General features: G+C 39.1%; 1 protein-coding gene and 1 long non-coding RNA gene across 2 annotated transcripts; one reads left to right on the plus strand and one right to left on the minus strand.

The window, feature by feature from the left end:
• Positions 1–656: 656 nt before the first annotated feature.
• On the plus strand, positions 657–4,672 carry LOC127525044 (uncharacterized). The gene is made up of 5 exons (XR_007933235.1): positions 657–759; positions 853–957; positions 1,285–2,666; positions 3,029–3,659; positions 3,751–4,672. It is a non-coding gene; the product is annotated as an uncharacterized LOC127525044 (long non-coding RNA).
• A 5,574-nt stretch (positions 4,673–10,246) lies between these two features.
• Positions 10,247–18,812, minus strand: LOC127524995 (Kv channel-interacting protein 2). Its single transcript, XM_051917154.1, has 8 exons — positions 18,702–18,812; positions 14,128–14,252; positions 13,885–13,954; positions 13,319–13,389; positions 13,021–13,128; positions 12,829–12,933; positions 11,280–11,342; positions 10,247–10,687 (listed from the first exon to the last, which is right to left on the minus strand). Exons 1-8 carry the CDS (start codon positions 18,745–18,747, stop codon positions 10,640–10,642), a joined length of 636 nt encoding a protein of 211 aa, XP_051773114.1. The 5' UTR covers positions 18,748–18,812; the 3' UTR covers positions 10,247–10,639.
• Positions 18,813–19,083: the final 271 nt, after the last annotated feature.

A 19,083-nucleotide genomic window follows, 5' to 3' on the forward strand; every position in this document is an offset into this window, starting at 1 on the left:
CGGATGCATTATTGAGGCAGACGGAGGAGACGGGACGTAGTGAGGGTACTGAGAACATTCTGCCCGAAACTTTGTTACTCGCTCCAGTACAGTGGGATGTCATGACTGAAATTTCACAGCTCAACGAACAAACAGCAACACCATTAAACCAACATACCAAATTTGCTCAGAACATATCACAAAAGATAATTATGATATTTGATGGGTGCATCCTTATTCCCTAAAGAAAGATATGTTGTGTTTTTTAAAGTCAGAATACATCAAACTAAACAGAAATGGTCAAGTCAAGTCACCTTTATTTATATAGCGCTTTTTACAATGCAGATTGTGTCAAAGCAGCTTTACAGTGATAACTGGTATATAATTTTGGCTGCACAGCAGCTCTTAAAGAAAATGGTGTCAGTATCCATCTTAAGTAAATTAAGCATTGATTCATTCCGTTGTAAGAATCAATAGTTATTAATTTAGTTAATTTATCTATATGATATAATCGTGGTATTTTAACCTAAATAAAAAGGTAAAATCTGTATTCCAACATTTATCAAGAAATATATAAAAATGTAAGAAATAAGGAAAAAAATGTTAAAGAATGTCACTTCTTCACAAATTAACTTGTCAGAATATATAAGAAGTTTTACTATATATTTCATTTCATAGGAGCACCGTATCCTGAAGGAGAAGTGGAGGCAGCGAAAGCAAAGTAGGAGAGGAGTCTATGTTACCTCCATCAACAAGCCATTCCATTTAAAAAAATCAGCGGTAACATGAAGCACATTTGGATGCATTACTTAACAAATAACACAATTTTCAAAGACATTTCTAGTTTCTAATGTCTTTCCTGAAATAAAGCAGGTGTCTACAGCCCCAGGGACAACCAGCACACATACTGACAGACAAACACCATCAGTGGCAGCACAGGACCCAAAGACAGACAGACAAGACAAAGATGCTTTGGAGGTAAACTGGACTGTACTGTCCTTTTTAGTGTGCACTTACAATCTCAATAGTTTGACAATCAAAAGTATGTTATGCCGACAATACACGTAATAAGTTAAAACATTTATAAGCAAGTAGAATTAAATATTGTGATGTCTTCCGTTGTGTAATTACTAATAATAAGCTAAACACAGATTTATCCAAAGATAACTTAATTGATCTCATCCACAGCCCTAAACTAGTAACACACACTGACAAAACAGTGTTGTAAGGGAGAATGGAATATTTAAAGTGGAAGTGGAGCTGGAGTGTCTAAATGTGTCTTTATTGTGTTTATCTCATATAAAGGGAGGAAACTGCAAAGAGCACAAAGACAAAAGTCCCATGGAGCACTTTGGAGGCATCACTCACCAAAGGAAGTTATCCCAGCCAGTAAATTGGTGAAAGAAGTAGTGATCAAACAAGGACAAATGTTAAGCATCCTGCACCCACAAACTTGGCTCAGCAGCGATGAAGTGGATGCAGCTTCTTTTTACATTTCTCAGACATTCCCTCATATAGATGGGTTTCAGTCCAGCCACATCAGAGTTTTCACCAAGGGGGTGTGGTTGGGACACCACAGAATCCATTTGTGCAAGTGTTGAACATAAATGACAACCACTGGATCACAGCAAGCAACCTTTTTTGTGGACCCAATGAGATTTGCATATATGACAGCATGAACACAAACATCACCAAGCAGACAAAGCAAAAATGATCCTGGTTGATTCATCCACAAGCACCCCAGTTTGGGATCAGAACGCCTGCGGTACAAATGCAGCAGTCTTCTAGCAGTTGCGGGTTGTTTGCGTTGGCCTTTGCAACTGTGTTGTGCAAGGGAGTGAAACCAGAGCAATGCGAGTTCCAAGAAAGAACCATGAGACAAACCTTATACAGAGCTCTGAAAAGAAAACAGGCTCCAGTGTTCATTTACAAATCTAAACAAGCAAAACCTGAAAGGGCCACACTTCAGGTGGAGGTTCACTGCATCTGCAGTACCTCCCACAACCAGGAGGTGATGGTGCAGCGCAGCAGCTGCAATCACTGGTTTCACCCCAATTGTGTGTTTGTCCCACACAATGCATTGGACACCACCACAGAAGAGTGGAACTGTGAAATCTGCAATTAAATAGTAATTGTACTTTGGATGCAGCATAAAAATAAATGTCAAATTAGTACATTGACAGATGTCAGGGATCTATGAGAGAGGACTCAAACGCAGGATGAGTGTAACAGGTTTATTGACAAGACAAGGCATTAGACAAGATATTGAGGTGAGGAGGTGGGGGAGGGCTTCGAGCTCAGAATTTTGGCTCGAACCCAGAGTACTACCCCCAGTTGTGGTAAAAATAGATAGAACTAGAAGTGAGGAGGGGTGGTGGAGGGATGCTGATAAACTGTCAATGAACAGAGGTAAGTCTGCTGTATTTATACCTCTTGTCGTTGGTTGAGTTGATTAACTGAATGCTCTCCACATGTGCTAATTAGTTTAATTATCTGAACCTGCTCCTCCCAAACTTTGTAATTTGGAGTTTGACAGACAGACTTTTTTTTATTCAGACAGGTGTTTTTTATTATAAACAGGTGAGTGCTAAAATCAATGTAGATTGATGGCACTTAGCTTGAGCATTAACAGTTCTTGGTTTGTTGCAGGTGCTGACGTCCATGTGGTGCTGGCTTGGAGAAGACTGGTAAGTAATTCCATGTAGAGAGACAAGACCAGACTCTGTGTGTGTGTGTGGTGTCCATATATCTGGTGTTGGGCTTATAAGGTGATTGAAGACAGTTGGTGAGTATGGAATGTGTGCAGATGGTGGACCAGTGAGGATTCTGGGAAATGTAGTGCAGAAGGCGACATGCATGGTGACCGTGACACACACACACACACCCTTGTTTATACTACTGCGTGGGGTCATTATTATAAGTTATTATTATCTACATTGTGCTGCTATAATCACCATTGTTGCAACCTGTTCCTGTTGATTACCCAGTCGTTCAATAAAAATCTGTTTATACATCACTTACCTTTATGTCCTCTTCTGTTGTGTGACAGAAGACCATACCACACCACAATTATGCAGAGTTTGATGGACACTGGTGGAGAACATTCCAACGATCCATTTGCAGACCTCGTTCAGGCAGTTTGTCACTCATTCACCCGCTGCTTCTTCAAGCTCCACTGAGTTTCTGTCAGCCTCTCCTCCGGCTATCATCTGCAAACCAACGGCCAGACTGAGGGTAAGATCCAAGAGATCAGGAGGTACCTGCGGTCATACTGCCACCAGAACCAAGACAGCTTAAGCCGATTCCTCCCCTGGGCAGAGTACGCCCAGAACTCCCTCAGACAATCCACCACCGGACTCACAGCATTCCAGTGCATCCTTGGATAACAGCCTCCTCTGTTCCCCTGGTCTGGCGAACCATTAATGGTTCCAGCTGTCAATCATTGGTTCCAGCAGAGCAAGAGGGAGTGGGACTCAGCAGACGTGCATCTCTAACAGGCAGTGCAGAGACACAAGACAATCTGACACTCCCAGCAGAACATCGACTCCACAGTACCAACCAGGTCAGAAGGTGTGGCTCTCTACACGGGACATCTGTCTCTGCTTGCCTTGCCGTAAGCTGAGTCCCTGTTATGTAGGTCCCTTCAATGTGCAGAGGCAGATCAACGAGGTCACATACAGGTTCAACTTCCACCTCACTACAGAATCTCACCTTCATTTCACGTGTCACTACTGAAACCCCACACTGAACCTTTGTCTTCTCCCTTCACAGGATCTGGTGGTGATGAGATACCTCCTCCTCCTGAAATGGCTGACGACGAGGTCATCTACCGGGTCCACTCCATCATGGACTCGCGGCGACGGGGCAATCGAATCAAATACCTCATTGACTGGTAAGGTTACAGCCCTGAAGAACAATCCAGGGTTGCTCGTGATGATGTGCTCGATCCATCTCTTTTCACCCAATTCCATTCTGATCATTCGAATCGTCCAGCACCAAGATGTAGAGGCAGCCCCCATCATTGCACCATCTGGACGTCAGGAGCCGCCCGTTGAGGAGGGGGTACTGTCATGGCGTCGCAACCATCTCAGACACCTTTCTGCCCATCGTCACCAGACCAGCACGTTCTGCCAACTTATTCACTCTCCCCAGCATTCTGATTCACTACACCTGTACTCCCTTATCAACGCACCCCATATATTCCATCACATCCTGCACTCCTTTGTCTGGTCTTGTCATTCCCATGTGAACAGACTCCTTTCCTGCTACTCACCTGTGTACTTACCTGCCACCAAGGATCCTGTGTTCTGTCGTCTGCTACCAGCCCATCGAGTGTACCTACCAGTCCTCCTCCTGCATCTGCCAAAAAGACATTCATACTACATTCCAAAATTTGATTTCATATTTTTATGAATTTTTAAATCGTGTCTGTATAGCAACATAAACCATATTTGTCATAACTTTGGCATGTAATTATTAAAGAATAAAACAGTTAAAGAACATGAAAATCACCACAGTTGTACTCGGGGAGATGTAGAACAGGAATCAGGTGGAGTTTGCAGAAAACAATTTGATTTCATATTTTTATGAATTTTTAAAATTGGTCTCTATAGCAACGTAAACTGTATTTGTCATAACTTTGGCATACAATTATTAAAGAATAAAACAGTAAAAGAACATGAAAATCACCACAGTGGGTCTTGGGGAGATGTAGAACAAGAATCAGGTGGAGTTTGCAGAAAACAATTTGATTTCATATTTTTATGAATTTTTAAAATTGGTCTCTATAGCAACGTAAACTGTATTTGTCATAACTTTGGCATACAATTATTAAAGAATAAAACAGTAAAAGAACATGAAAATCACCACAGTGGGTCTTGGGGAGATGTAGAACAAGAATCAGGTGGAGTTTGCAGAAAACAATTTGATTTCATATTTTTATGAATTTTTAAAATCTGTATAGAGAGGTAAATAGTGTATATAGTATAGTGTAAATAGTGACTTTGACATATAATTATTAAAGAATAAAACAGTAAAACAACATGATAGTAGTTGGGAACATGTATAACAAGAATCAGGTGAAGTTTGCAGTAAACAGTTTGATTTTATTTATTTTTTAATGAATTTAAAAAAAAATTCTACCGACACTAAACACCTACCACGCAACCTCATGTAGACGCGCAATACATTTTAAGCATAGATGGCGTGACCGCGTTTCCCCGAAGCGCAGACGGCGTGACATTGTTGCGTGATGACGAGCGTTATCAACCTGCGCCATCAGACGCGGCCTCTCCGTCAGTCTCCACTTCAGATCCTCCTGCTGCAGCACTTTCAGGCAAAATACCCATCTCGACTAACTTACCATACAGCTCGTCTTTAATGATGCGCTTCCTTTGCTCTTTAGAAACCAATACGTTGAAAAACTCCGCTATTACAATCAAATCTTTCTTTCTGCAGCGGTCAAATTCTTCCAACGTAGGCGAAAGAGTGAACTTAATTAAATCGAATTCCATATTAAATCATATGAACGTCCTCCCCTAACGAAAATTCAAAGCAGCCAAGCAAAGTTGTTAAAATACGAATATAACGAGCGGACGAGCCCCCAGTTGTCACGACCCGTCCCAGTCTAGGGGTTGGATGGATCGGTGACAATAAAACTAATAATAAGGGACTTTTAAAGAACGGCAATTCCTCCTCTCCTGTCCCAGCTCACAATAACCACAACGTTTTTAAATCGAAATTCTTTTCTTTATTCTCTTTCAAAACCAAATATTAACAGAAGCATTTCTTCGGAAGGGAGTCTAGGCCAAAACAACAAACAAAGGGAGAACTAACTAAAGGGTTTAGAATAATGCTAGCTTACCTGACAAAGAAAATTATAAATGAAATACAACAATCTACCCTATAGCTCCCCAACTAAACAAAAACAGGAGAAAACAATATTGCACAAATTAAAGCTTCAAAGATAACAAATAAACGGTGAAAGAAACAAGCGTCATAATCACAAGGAGTAGAATTAAATAAATAATGAGTACTGTTTGGTAAGGGATCTCCGTCACACGTTCAGGAGAAAACAGTTCTTACGCACTGACAACAACAGCATCGGTCACACAATAACAATGTTAAGAATAGTCTGGGGCAGGAGACAGAGGACAGAACACGTGTGGAGCCTCACAACGCGCTCGACGCAGCTCAGCACCCGCTCTTCCACCTAACCTGCCGCAGCTGGTCCCAATCAAGCCAGAGAGAGAGAGAGACCGTGCACTACACACAACAATACATTACAATAAATATATACACACACAAAAGAATGCACAAAGAATGCTGCCATGTTATCACATCTTCTGTGGTTTTCTCACTTCTGCTTTACTCTTTTGTTGATCTTGTTATCTTTGTATGCAGTTTGCTTACATTTTTCTTACATTTTTTTAAAAACCTAAAACAAGTTCAGGCAGCTAGACACAGTTTGCAAATCTCATCAACTCTTTTTTGCAAAACAATGACATCCTCTCTCACTGAAACACATTTCACACTGTGACACACTTGTGCTGCAAAACACTAAACAGGCAGGCAAAAGTTAAACAACTACAACACAGTTGTCATCGTTTACACACAACCACTCAAAATTCACACATGTTTCTAATGATGTGATCAAATCAACTGTACAAAATAAGCCAGCTCAGAGTGCACAGGTGGCACAGGTGCACTGCAAAGAACCAGAGATAAAATGAGCCAAAACACTGGTTTCTGGTGTAACCATGGTTCTATGAATAGTATGAATAGTGAATTCTATGAATAGTGGAAGACCGCTAGAGACTGTGTCCACATTCACACAGCAGCAGAATACGACTGTCAGTCCTGTATTTGAGTCCTTAATCCGGTTACGTTCACACACAGTACGGTCATTTACGGGAGTGATGCATTACAGAACTCATACCTGTAAATTTTCAGGACACACAACCGCATTCTCAGAAAATCCACACTGTATGAACGGAACCAGAATAGACAACTAGTTGTCAGTCACGTCAACTAGTGCGAGAGAGCCGCTCTTCTAAGGGGTTTCGTATGTGGTTTCGCTTTCAGTACTTACAGTGACAGAGATATGAGCTGTGTGTCATCTTAATGTGTTAGATCCAGTCACTCTTCTCCACCGGAGCGGCTCCCGTCAGTTTTTTGTTTCTTTGCGCAATTCAAATGCCGTGTCATGCGCGAGACGCAGCAAAGGACGTGAGATGCGAGTGTAACGGTTAAAGACTCCGGCTAGCACGTGTTTACATTGATGTTGCTGTTGGTTAATTAAGTTTTGATGGATGAACTCGTGGTTCAAATGGTATCGTGTCATGTCAAAAGTGACAAGACTTTTCAGTTTTATGGACGTCGCCATCTTTAATATTACTGTGACGAGCAGGGCATGTGTTAATGAGCGTCAGCTGTGCGTTGCACCGGTCTCGAGTCTCTCACGGAGGAACTCCGGAAGCATAAAAGGGGAGCGACGACAGTGAAGGACGAGAGAGGACCAGGCCTGGACTTTAAGTTGTTTTATTATGTTTGTGTGGCCGGCAGACGTCCGTGAGTGTCTGCCGGCATTACTTTCGTTTTGTTATTTGTTTATTTAATATTAAAGTTATGTTGGAACATTCGCCGGTTCCCGCCTCCTTCTTCCCGTATCTACGAACTGCGTTACAATTACATTGGAGGAACGTGGCCTGTTAAACATGTGGAAAAGGGTCATGCACTTGTGTATGATACGAGAATCTTGTATTGATTCATTCACATGAGACCTTGACCAATGACATAACATCATTCAGCCTGTAAAATCTTGTAAATGTGGAAGGTTATACCCATGTGGCTGCTGCACATATGTCTTATAGGGAGATACCACAGGGCCGCTCACAAATTGGCAACAGCACGAGTAGAATGGCGCTTCACAGACATTGGAACTGGACGACCTACCAAGTGATAAGCATTGGAAATGGTGTCAACCAACCAATGAGATAGCCGTTGCTTAGACAAGGATGCACCTCTAGGACTGGGACCAAAATAGATGAACAGCTAGTCGGTGGTGCACCACGAAGCCGTTGTTGACACATATCGCCGCAACGCTCGTATTGGACATACTGGAGCATCATCAGCAGGGCAAAAGACTACAAGCTGAATAGGGCAGTTCGCAAACTGTGTTGATAACACCTTAGGCTGAAAAGCTGGGTTTGGCCAAAGCATAACATGATTATCCTCTGGTCCCCACCTAAGGCACTGAGGACTGACTGAGAGGGCCTGCAACTCACTGACCCTCTTGGCTGATGTCATGGCCAAAAGAAAGGCAGTCTTCATAGAGAGATACTTGAACTTGTCTGAGAGGCTCATAAGGCAAGCTATCAAGATCCCACTGAGTGTGTGTTTCCCGTACTCTGGCTCCTCTAAGTAGTGTTGGGTTCGAGTCCACCTTAGTTGAGTCAGAGTCAAGTAAGAGTCTTTAACCAATCGTGCATTTTGTGTGGGTATTATATGACAGATGGTTAGACCTTAGTCAGAGTAGATGCCATATTTAATTTTTTTTTCATGGATGAAAATGAGGTTGTAAGGGGACAGCCCTAGAGTCTTTACAATGGCATGCACTGTGTTTAAAGGTCCTACATTTCTATAACTCAGGGCTAACTCAAATCTGTTTTATTTTTTAATGCATTTATGATTAACAAATTACATTATTGGAAGTTTATTGTGTTTATCAAGTAGGGCTTTGCCCTGCCTGCCTATTTACATGAGCCACACCTGCATATAATTACTGCATATCTATATTTACCATAGTAAAAAGTAATAATTAGTATACACCAATCTGGCATTATGACCACCTTCCTAATATTGTGTTGGTCCCCCTTTTGCTGCCAAAACAGCCCTGACCTGTCGAGGCATGGACTCCTCTAGACCCCTGAAGGTGTGCTGTGGTATCTGACACCAAGATGTTAGCAGCAGATCCTTTAAGTCCTGTAAGTTGCGAGGTGGAGCCTCTATGGATCGGACTTGTTTGTTGAGCACATCCCACAGATGCTCGATTGGATTGAGATCTGGGGAATTTGGAGGCCAAGTCAACACCTCAAACTCATTGTTGTGCTCCTCAAACCATTCCTGAACCATTTTTGCTTTGTGGCAGGAGCATTATCCTGCTGAAAGAGGCCACAGCCACCAGGGAATACAGTTTCCATTAAAGGGTGTACATGGTCTGCAACAATGCTTAGGTAGGTGGAACGTGTCAAAGTATGGCAGGACCCAAGGTTTCCCAGCAGAACATTGCCCAAAGCATCACACTGCCTCCGCCAGCTTGCCTTCTTCTATGGGACAGCTGAGACTGGGACAATGGAGGAATAGTGACCTTGTTCAGACTTAACCAAGGAATCTGAAGCAGCCAGCGAGACGATACTCAGATCCTCTTGAGAAAAGCTAACTGATGGTTCATGGTGAGGTAATGGAGAAGTAGGCATATATGTCTCCCTACCCTCATTAACTTCTTGTAAAGCCTGTAAAGTAAAGCCTGGAGGTTCTGGACTGTTCTTGTAAGTTCAGCCGCCTGGTGGGAGAGCCATGATGCATGCTTCTTCTTTCGAGGTCCCTCAGCCTTTCCTGCCGATCGCTTAGTGCTGCACGGCTGAGCTGAGAAAGCAGTTTGAGGGGTCAGGGTCCAATCCTGCAAATCGTTATCGTCTCACTTTTATAGGCACAATGCTACACTCGGGTCAAGGATCTGTTAGGGCCTCCTGGAGGTGGTCAGACCCCTGGTCAGCCAATGGGGTAAACAGCACTAAATGGGAATGTTTAGCTAACAAGCTTGTCACCAATAATCATGTCCAAACACTCTGGGAACCAATGAGTGTTCTTAGACTCAAACACAGCAAATACTGATAAACACAGTAAGAAGATGATCAGAACCATGGTTAACCAGTGAGCTCTGTACTACTCACCTGAATATTCTCGTATCATACTCCAGCACATGACCCATTTCCACTATGTTTAACCATCTCTGGCAGTCTGGAACTATGAAATAGAACTAAAAAAAATTAAATAAACTGTACAGATAAAACCAAAACATATATTTGCACACTGATGTTTCCATAAGAAGCTAAAATGAGCTCAGGTGTGTTTCCCCAAAGTTCACGTTTTCTCTGATAAAAACAGCAAACTTGACATACATGTTATAGTAATGCATAATACAGAATGAACACATCTGTGATGAAAGACTCCAATACACTGATGGATTTACCAAATGAAACTGAGCCAAATTCATGTAATTTTAATATATCCATTCATTCATTCTTTTGTTTCTTCTGTACATTACAGAGCCATTTCACAGGTTTGGACACTCCTCCATCTGTCTTAAATCATTTAGGAGATGATACATTGAGCGTTTGTGAATGTGTATGAAGAACCATTTTTGTAGGAATACATAGAAAATAACTTCATTAAGACTAAAATTTCAATATAAGCAGTATTATATATCGCTGCTCTTTAAAACTTTAGTGGCTCTGTCTTCATGGAAGATGTTCACACAAATGAAGTTTGTCTAGGAAGTTTGTCTCTCTAAGAAAAAAGAAATTTATATATGGGAAATGTATAACTTGATGGAGAGAGAAGAATGTGGTTCTGAAATCCACAGCCGGGCAGAAACGTCCTAAAAGACACTGTCAAACAGCCGCATTGACCGCATGATATTCTCATCCTCAAATAAACAGAAAAGAAAGAAGAGTTATTGGCAAGAGTCACATTTTCCTGTGGGATACTACAGAAAGCAGATTTAGCAACTAAACTGGGTAAGTTATCCCGGAGTAAGCTGTTAACCTCAGCTTTCAGTCCCCAAAACTGGGGGAGCTTTCAGGGTATGTTAGTAATCAACTCTTTTGGTTTCATTTTCATTCTGTTCCCTGTTTCCGTTTGCTAGTTAGTTCTGTTTGCTAGTTATTTACCTTAGTTACTCATTAGTATTACACCTGTTCTTAGTTCCATTGATTACTTTGTGTGTATTTAAGCCATAAGTTTCCTCTGTTCATGGTTCACTGTTGTCTTAGTTTTCTCCACACATTTTATTGATTTATTTAAAAAAAAAAAAAATGCAATTTAGACACAAGTGTGATGCATATAGGCTTGACACAGTATATAGTTATAAGTACAAGGGAAGATGCCAGCTGTTTAATGACTCAGGATTAATGTCATGGTGAGTTAAACCTGCTTTCTGCAATTCTCCCTTGAAGTATTTAATCTCTGAATTTGTTTGTTTTGCATTCAGATAACAGTTATGAGTGATAGAGATTCACCTTCTGACATGACTCAATGAACTCCTCAATGGTGACCACTCCATCACGGTTTCTGTCCATTTTCTGGAAGAAAAATGATCAAGTTCAGGATATATTCTTCAAGCCTTGAAGTCTTCATTTACATTAGCACAAAAGCATTTCATCATAATCTTACCATTGCTTTATTCACTCGTAGAAGAAAAGGATCTATATAGAAGCTTAAAGGGTTCTGTCAGGCGCTTCATATATAGAAGCTTTTTTTAATAATTTTTTATTTTGATTACTTTTTATGAATTCATCGGCTTGTAAACATACATTATCACTAGAAAGAATTGAAATAACCTGCTAAACTTGAAAGTATTATGCAATCATTTAAGACATTTCTCGTCTAATAGAACCCCTAAAGGGTTCTTTTAAATTGAATCGAGATCTATATAGATGTCAGGGATATGTTCAGTTTTCCTGTGTTTTGTGCATGCTTCCTTTGTTCTAGTTTTCCTGCCTGTGTTAATTACTGATTCAGTTATTATTGATTGGTTTGGTCGTGTATTTATACCCTGGATGTTCTGTTCTTGTGCCCCGAGTGTTTGGTTTTTGAGTTCTTTGTTTAATAGAAACTTTATACTGCTGCACTTAGATCCTTTCCTCATCTTTTACTTCAACCGGACTGACAACAGAACCCCACTGAACATTTTTCTAAGAGTTATGTTCTGAAGATCCTGCACTTCAACCACCATATCTATCTCTTTCCAATAATTGTAGCTTACATGGAGCTCATTTTCCAGTGTTCTGTACTTTTAGCAAACAAAAATGTTTGAGTGCAAGAAAGGTAGAGACACGGCACGGTGACGCTCAGAGTCTAGCTGTTCTCAGATTAGAGAAATGGTGAAATGAAGTGATGTACTGCTTCAATTCAGAGTCAAGTTTGGAAGGGTTAAATTATTGTGATTTATTGTATTATAATAAATTAACAGAATACAATATGCACTCAAATGTTTATTGCAAGATAACTTTTCTTTCTTTTTTTTCGTTAGAGTGTGAATGATCATGCCACTGGAAAATATCTGCACCTTTTGCAGCTTCCCAGCTAACAAAAATATGTTCTATGAACGTTTTGCTAACGTTCTCATTAAGTTATGAAAACAATATTTCGGAATGTTCAAAACGTTCCCTTTTTTAAATGTTTTAAAAATGTGGTCATTAAGGAAATATTCCATTATATCATTCTTCAAACATCATGGGAACGTTACTTTTGAATGTTCTCTGAATGTTCTGAAACAAGTAACATTTAAAAAACGTTAGACAAACATTCAACTAAAACAGTTCCAAAAAACGTTCCATGAACAATGTATAAATAACATTTTTGTGCTTATGTTTTGAGAACATTATTTAAGACCAAATAACTGTGATCGCACTTTCTATTAACGTTACTGGAAGAACGTTTGTTCATAACTTTGAGAGAACCTTGCCAGAACGTTCTGAGAATGTTCTCTGTTAGTTGGGTTATTGGTGAAAAATCTAGGATGTTATTTGAAAGAACTGAAATGAAGTTCCTGTGTGTTGAGTTCACCTGAAAGAAGCGTTCCACATGTTCTCTGGGAATATCGTCCTGAATGGGTGGAGACACGTACTTCCCCATCATATCATAAATCGACTTCATGATGTTCAACATCTCCTGAGAGACCGAAACCACATGCACACACCAATACTTTTACACCAATGCGATATATTCATGTGAATGCTGCTGAGCCCATCAACAAACCTCTTTTGTGATGAATCCATCTTTATCATGGTCATAGAAATTAAATGCCCAGTTCAGCCGGTCATACATTGAGCCCCTAAGGATGAGTGACAGTCCAGCAACAAACTCCTGTAAAATGAACAAATACAACAGAACACAAAAAACAAATCTGCAAAATAAATAAAGTCCCTGCTGATGATCTGAATCAAGTGTGAAGACAAACAGGACCAGGACTGAAAACCACTGGTCTAGAAAGAAATCCTGACTCTCAAATGCTCACATTATCATGTCAGTTCCTCAAATGAAATCTACAGCTTACCTGAAAACTCAAACAGCCATTCTTGTTAGTGTCAAATGCCTCGAATAGGAAATGTGCATAATTGCTTGAATCTAAGAGAGAGAAAAAGGAATTTGAATTTTTTTAAAAAAATACTCTGTCTTCCATCACAAGACTATCATTTGGGTCCAAGCAGTTTGGGAAAAGGAAGGAAACGACCAAACCTGGCAAGGTTGAAAAAAAACAAAACAATTTCTAGTTACAAGTTAAATCCATCAGCCTAATTTCTAATTCAGTGAAGCTTTGCAACCACAGCAACATCAACAAGCCTCAATTATGGGTGCATGTATGACAATAAGTTATCAAAAGAAATGTTAATTTGCCAAATCTCTTAATAGATATAGGCCACAGAAGTTCACTTATGAACCCAAATCTTCTGAACAATGCGACAGAAGAATTTTATAGGGGACTATGAAATCAGAAATATGTTTCTATATATGTTCTCTTTTATATAATTAATTGAAATAAAAAAGATTAACACTATATTATTAAAAATATGAATATATAGAGATATAATTGGAAGGTATGTCGGAGTAATGCTGTCTCACCTCCTTGTGGGAAGAACTGGGAGTAAATGAGTTTAAACACGTCCTCATCCACCACTCCACTGGGACATTCCTGAAACACACAAAAAAACCTTCAACATAATACAATATACAATGAATTAAACGTCATTCTGGGAAAAAATCTAAATGTAGACCATTCGACGAAATAGTAACAATTGTTTGTGCCACATGATGGTGATACTCCCAGCTTTCCACCTTATATTATTTTAGTAGAGAAACATTTACATTTTTGAAGGCCCTGTAGAGGAACTGCAGCTCTTTCTTGCTGAATTTGGTCTGTTCCTCTAGTGTTTCCAGACCTTCAGGTCGATGGCAAACAAAGGAAATTTGAAAATCTTCCTCACTGCTCTCTGTAAGAGAAACAACATCTCATTAAACAGAAATAAATGGATGTTAATTTTCTCATCTGTTTTAGAGAAAATGTTTTGAAGAAAGTTATTGGTGACAATTGGTTAATCCGAGGTGAAGTAAAGTTTCTTATAGTCTGGTGCATAACACTTAAGTAACAAATCAAACTTTCTTTTAAAAGTATGCAATATTTGCAGCAAATTAATTAACATATAAAACATAACTACAGTAATCATTTTAGACTCTGAAGCCGCACTTCCCACTGCCAGCTGGTGGCGCTATGACTGTGAATCACAAGAGCATCATTCATGTGATCAGCCCTCATCAGCAAACATACGACACCAATTTGCTCTAAATCAGACAATGCACTTAGAAGATATGAGACTCCCATTTCCCATTTTTGTCATTAATTTAATCCCTCGCCATGGCAACACCGTTGAAGATATCAAAAATCTGTTCACAATTTAGCATCTTCAATGTCTTGGGATCATCTTTACCAAGTTTGGTGAGAATTGCATGAATCTCTTTGGAGGAATATTGAAAAACACAAAGTCTGCAATTTTTTAAAAGATTCCAAAATTGTCCAACTTGATGAAAACAATATATGTACCAAGTTTGGTGACTGTAGCCTCAAAAACACTGTGGCAACACTGTTTAAGATATCAAGAATCCTTTGGCAGTTTTACATCAGCCGTGTCTTGACATTATTCTGACCAAGTCTGAAGTGATTTGGGTAAATATAAGAGGTTTTCAAGGCCTGTTGTTACACACTTCCTGCTGCCAGTTGGTGGCGCTATGACTGTGACACATCCAATGGTCACATCCATGTGATCAGTCCATGTGGCCAAACGTACAGCTCAAGTTTGATCTAAATCACTCAATGCATGCAGAAGTTACACCCCGTTTCGTTTATGTCATGGCAAAACTTTCAATGCTTAGGCTCTAATAAATAAACTTTTATGTTTCATTTGACTTATTATTTTCTTATTATTTTCAGTGCTTCATATTTTTGCAGAAAAAAATTTGATACATTTATATCATGATAGATTTTTTTCAGGATCATTTGAATAAAAATTTCTAAAGAACAGAATGTCTTTAAAATTGAAATAGGGTGAATTCGGGTAATCTTGGACATTTTTTTCAATTTTGATTCTATGGTTTATTTCAATATCTAACTAACATATTAGATCAACACATTAGGCTTTTCTGAAATTCCTTATATGTTTTCTAACCACACAAGAAGAAAGAAAGGTATTATACCCAGAGGAGACATGCCACACCTATTAGTGTTTTTGTGCCAAAAAAAAAATTCTGCCTGAATTTGATAATCTGGGACGGGTCACTTTGTAATCTAGGACATATGTATAGGCCTAAAAAAGCCTATATTCACCATACTTTATGCATTTTTAAAAAGCAATATGAAAAATGACAAGTACAGAAATCTCAATAAGAAAATGTATATTCATAGAAATTTCATTAATTCATATACACATATAGGCTAGTCATATTTCTTTCATAAAGTCATGGATATTTTCATATTTTAGTGTTTTTTTTTCGTTTGTTTTTGTTTTTTTAGTATTTTTTCATATTTTATTTTCAGACTAATGACTCACATTTGTGATGAGCAACTACAAAATACTGTGTGTGTGTGTGTGTGTGTGTGTGTGTGTGTGTGTGTGTGTGTTTGTACAGAACATTGTCAACTGGCCTGGGCGCAGATCCTGGGGAGGTCGCCCCTCCTGCTCAGTGCTATACTAAACTAACTGGGAATTTGGGAAATGAAGTTAATGGGTTACTTCATCCTGATACCTTTGCTTGCTAATGGAATACGTTTCCCAGATTCCATCTCTGTAGCTAGTTGGTTTGGCTAGCTGCTAGCTACTGTGAACTTATGCTAACGTTATAACCTCCAGTAGCCCACATTAACACCCATTTCTCATTATAGCATATATTAACATTACATTAAAGTTACTTTTAAAGTTTATCAGTGGTCTACCCCTAAGTTGTAATGAGATCTACACCCTTGTCATTAGGCTTATAAAGTCCCTAAATGCATATTTCCCCCATTTGAAGACTGTCCCAGATTACCCAAAGCATGCTGTCCCACATTCTCAGTCATATTTGATAAAGTGGGACAACAAACAAATGTTTGAAAGAAAAAAACTAAAACAAATTTTCAACACTTTAATACATATTTTGTTGCTTTAATAGATCACAAACATAATTTGACAACAATTAGCAACATTTTCTTATTTATGACAGATTTATGTCCTTAACATTAATCTAGTCAGAATCCTATGTCATTGACCTTGTCATGCAGTTGCCAGGGGAGCTTCTTGATTGACAAGTGCCCTGCCCCTTTCTGTGGCATCACCCACATGAAGTCATGTAATTTCAGTTACATTACATCCATGCTAAACCTATAGTAAAAGTCCTGTTGACTACATTTTGTTAGAACAGGAAAGAAACACACTGGAGCTTAGGTGTCCCATATTACCCAATGTCCCAGATCACCCGAATTCACCCTAATTTGTAACATTATAAATGTCTTTCCTGTCATGTTTGATCAGTTTAATGCATCCTTGATGAATAAAAGTATTAACTTCTTTTTTCCCCATTTTTTTTTTTTTTTTAAATCTTACTGACCCCAATCATTTAAATGGTAGTGTATCACAGTTTCCACACAAATCTGAAGCAGCACAACTGTTCTCAACATTGATGATAATCATAAATGTTTCTTGATAATCAAATCATCATATTAGAATGATTTCTGAAGGATCATGTGACACTGAAGACTGGAGTAATGATGCTGAAAATTCAGCTTTGATCACAGGAATAAATTACACTTTACTATATATTCACATAGAAAATGGCTATATCAAATAAATGCAGCCTTGGTGAGCAGAAGAGACTCTTTCAAAAACATTAAAAAATAGTAATTATTCCAAACTTTTGACCTGTGATGTACAGAGAACAAACATAGGCTTAAAGGGAACCCCTGGTATTAAGACTTGTATGGCTTAATATAACGTAAATGATGTGTCTAATTGAAATTTGTAGTAGAAAACCCATGAAAAAATTACATTATTTAAAAAATCCATGACATATGGGGACGCCATTTTGTTTAGGTGCACAGTGCGTTCTGTCCATGACGTCAAATGGTTGCACTCACTGAGCTACTGTCACTACACTGTTGTTATTTTTACCGCAACACAACTCGGAATATAATTTATGATGCCTCATTGTGCAGCTTTGTGCAGATACATCATAATCTTGGAAATCTTTCCGTTTTAAAACAAGAGGAGCCAATGGATATCACACAAAAAGCAACATGCAAACTTTGCACAAGAGTTATGCCGGTGAAAAAGTCTCAGCCTCGGTCAGTAGGCTATTCACTACAGAAAGTGAAAGTAAAAAGTGACGGAGCTGTCTGACGCTGCATTAATGGAGCATATTCTCTCAGAGACGAATTTCAACATAATATGCTGATAATGGTATATAACTGTAGGCTAGTGAAACAAATGAGAATAATAGTATTTCATGTTAAACAGGTTGTTTTTTAAAAGTCTGTGCTTGAAGTAAAGCTGCGCTTAATTTTCATTTATGACTGCAGTGTTAGGAAATATTATACACTCTTAATTTTAATTATAGGCCTATAATTCATTGTATAATAGACCTAAAAAATGTTTAAAACATTTTCAAAGATAGCTAATAGCCTAATATTTTATTATCCTCACAGCACGTCAGTTATGTGGTGATGTGCTATGAAATTATTGCGTTGCAAATCTATTATATTAATTTAAGACTTGTATGTGTTACTAGATTACCGTTGCACCAAAACATACAGATTAAAAGTATCAAAGTCATCAGGGCTAAAGTGAAGAGAACAAAGACGTGGATCTTTAGGAAGTTTTATTCGTCCACATTCTTCACAACTTCCCATTCTTTTCTCCTCTTATCGCTAGTAAAGACTTCGCTTCTCTTGTGGCTCATCGACTAAAAATTGTGTTGCGGTAAAAATAACAACAGGGTAGTGTCAGTAGCACCGCACACCTAAACAAAATGGCGCCCCCCCCATGTCCAAATACATCATGGATTTTTTAAATAACATAAATCTTTCATGGGTTTTCTACTACATATTTCAGTAAGAGACATCATTTACATTATATTAAGCCATACAAGTCTTAATACCAGGGGTTCCCTTTAAAACTTTTGTGCTTTTATAAAGCCAATTATTTGACATCTTAGCATTTATTTACAGAAGAAGTGATATGGAGAAAATGTGCTTAAAAATAATATCAGAGCTGGAGCACAGTGGACTGCACGCTCAGGACATTCATGGGGATCCGGCTCGAGACGGCCTGGGTCGTGTCCCGTTCCCATTATCCCTACTTTCCTGTGACCGTTTCACTGTCCTCTCTAGATAAATAAAAAGCACTTCAGACACTCACCTCCTTCACGGAACCAGCAGTACAGCGGGAAGAAGGACAGCAGCATCAAGACATACAGTCCACCTGTTTCATCAGCTGGCAGCAGCTGTTTTAAGACTCCGTGTGCCTGTGACATGCTGCTTTACTAGAAGTGTGTGTTTGTGTGTGAGGTTTGAGCGACCCCCCTTCCAAAAACACATCCACACTCTGACCGCTTTCCATTGCTCTTTCATGACAGTTTATGGAGAAACAAAAGCCTGCATAAGTAATTCATTGGCTTGTTTTGCAATGGCTTGTTTTCACAGTCACACTGGATGAGAAAATACAGTCGCCATGTGGGCAGTTATTATAGGCTCTTTTTCTCCTTCTGATTATGTGTAAACACTGCCTAGTTCCACTGGGA

The sequence above is a fragment of the Ctenopharyngodon idella genome, chromosome 13 (assembly GCF_019924925.1).
Source record: "Ctenopharyngodon idella isolate HZGC_01 chromosome 13, HZGC01, whole genome shotgun sequence".
Taxonomy (NCBI): Eukaryota; Metazoa; Chordata; class Actinopteri; order Cypriniformes; family Xenocyprididae; genus Ctenopharyngodon; species Ctenopharyngodon idella.

What these genes read in the sequence shown, in the direction of transcription:
- LOC127524995 (XM_051917154.1), bottom strand. Translation starts at nt 18,747, where the DNA reads ATGCTGCTGTCCTTCTTCCCGCTGTACTGCTGGTTCCGTGAAGGAG. An exon ending in CCAGTTCTTCCCACAAGGAG is followed by an intron (nt 13,390 to 13,884) that starts GTGAGACAGCAT and finishes TCTCTCTCTTAG; the next exon opens with ATTCAAGCAATTATGCACAT. An exon ending in TCATTGAGTCATGTCAGAAG is followed by an intron (nt 10,688 to 11,279) that starts GTGAATCTCTAT and finishes TGTTTATTTGAG; the next exon opens with GATGAGAATATCATGCGGTC.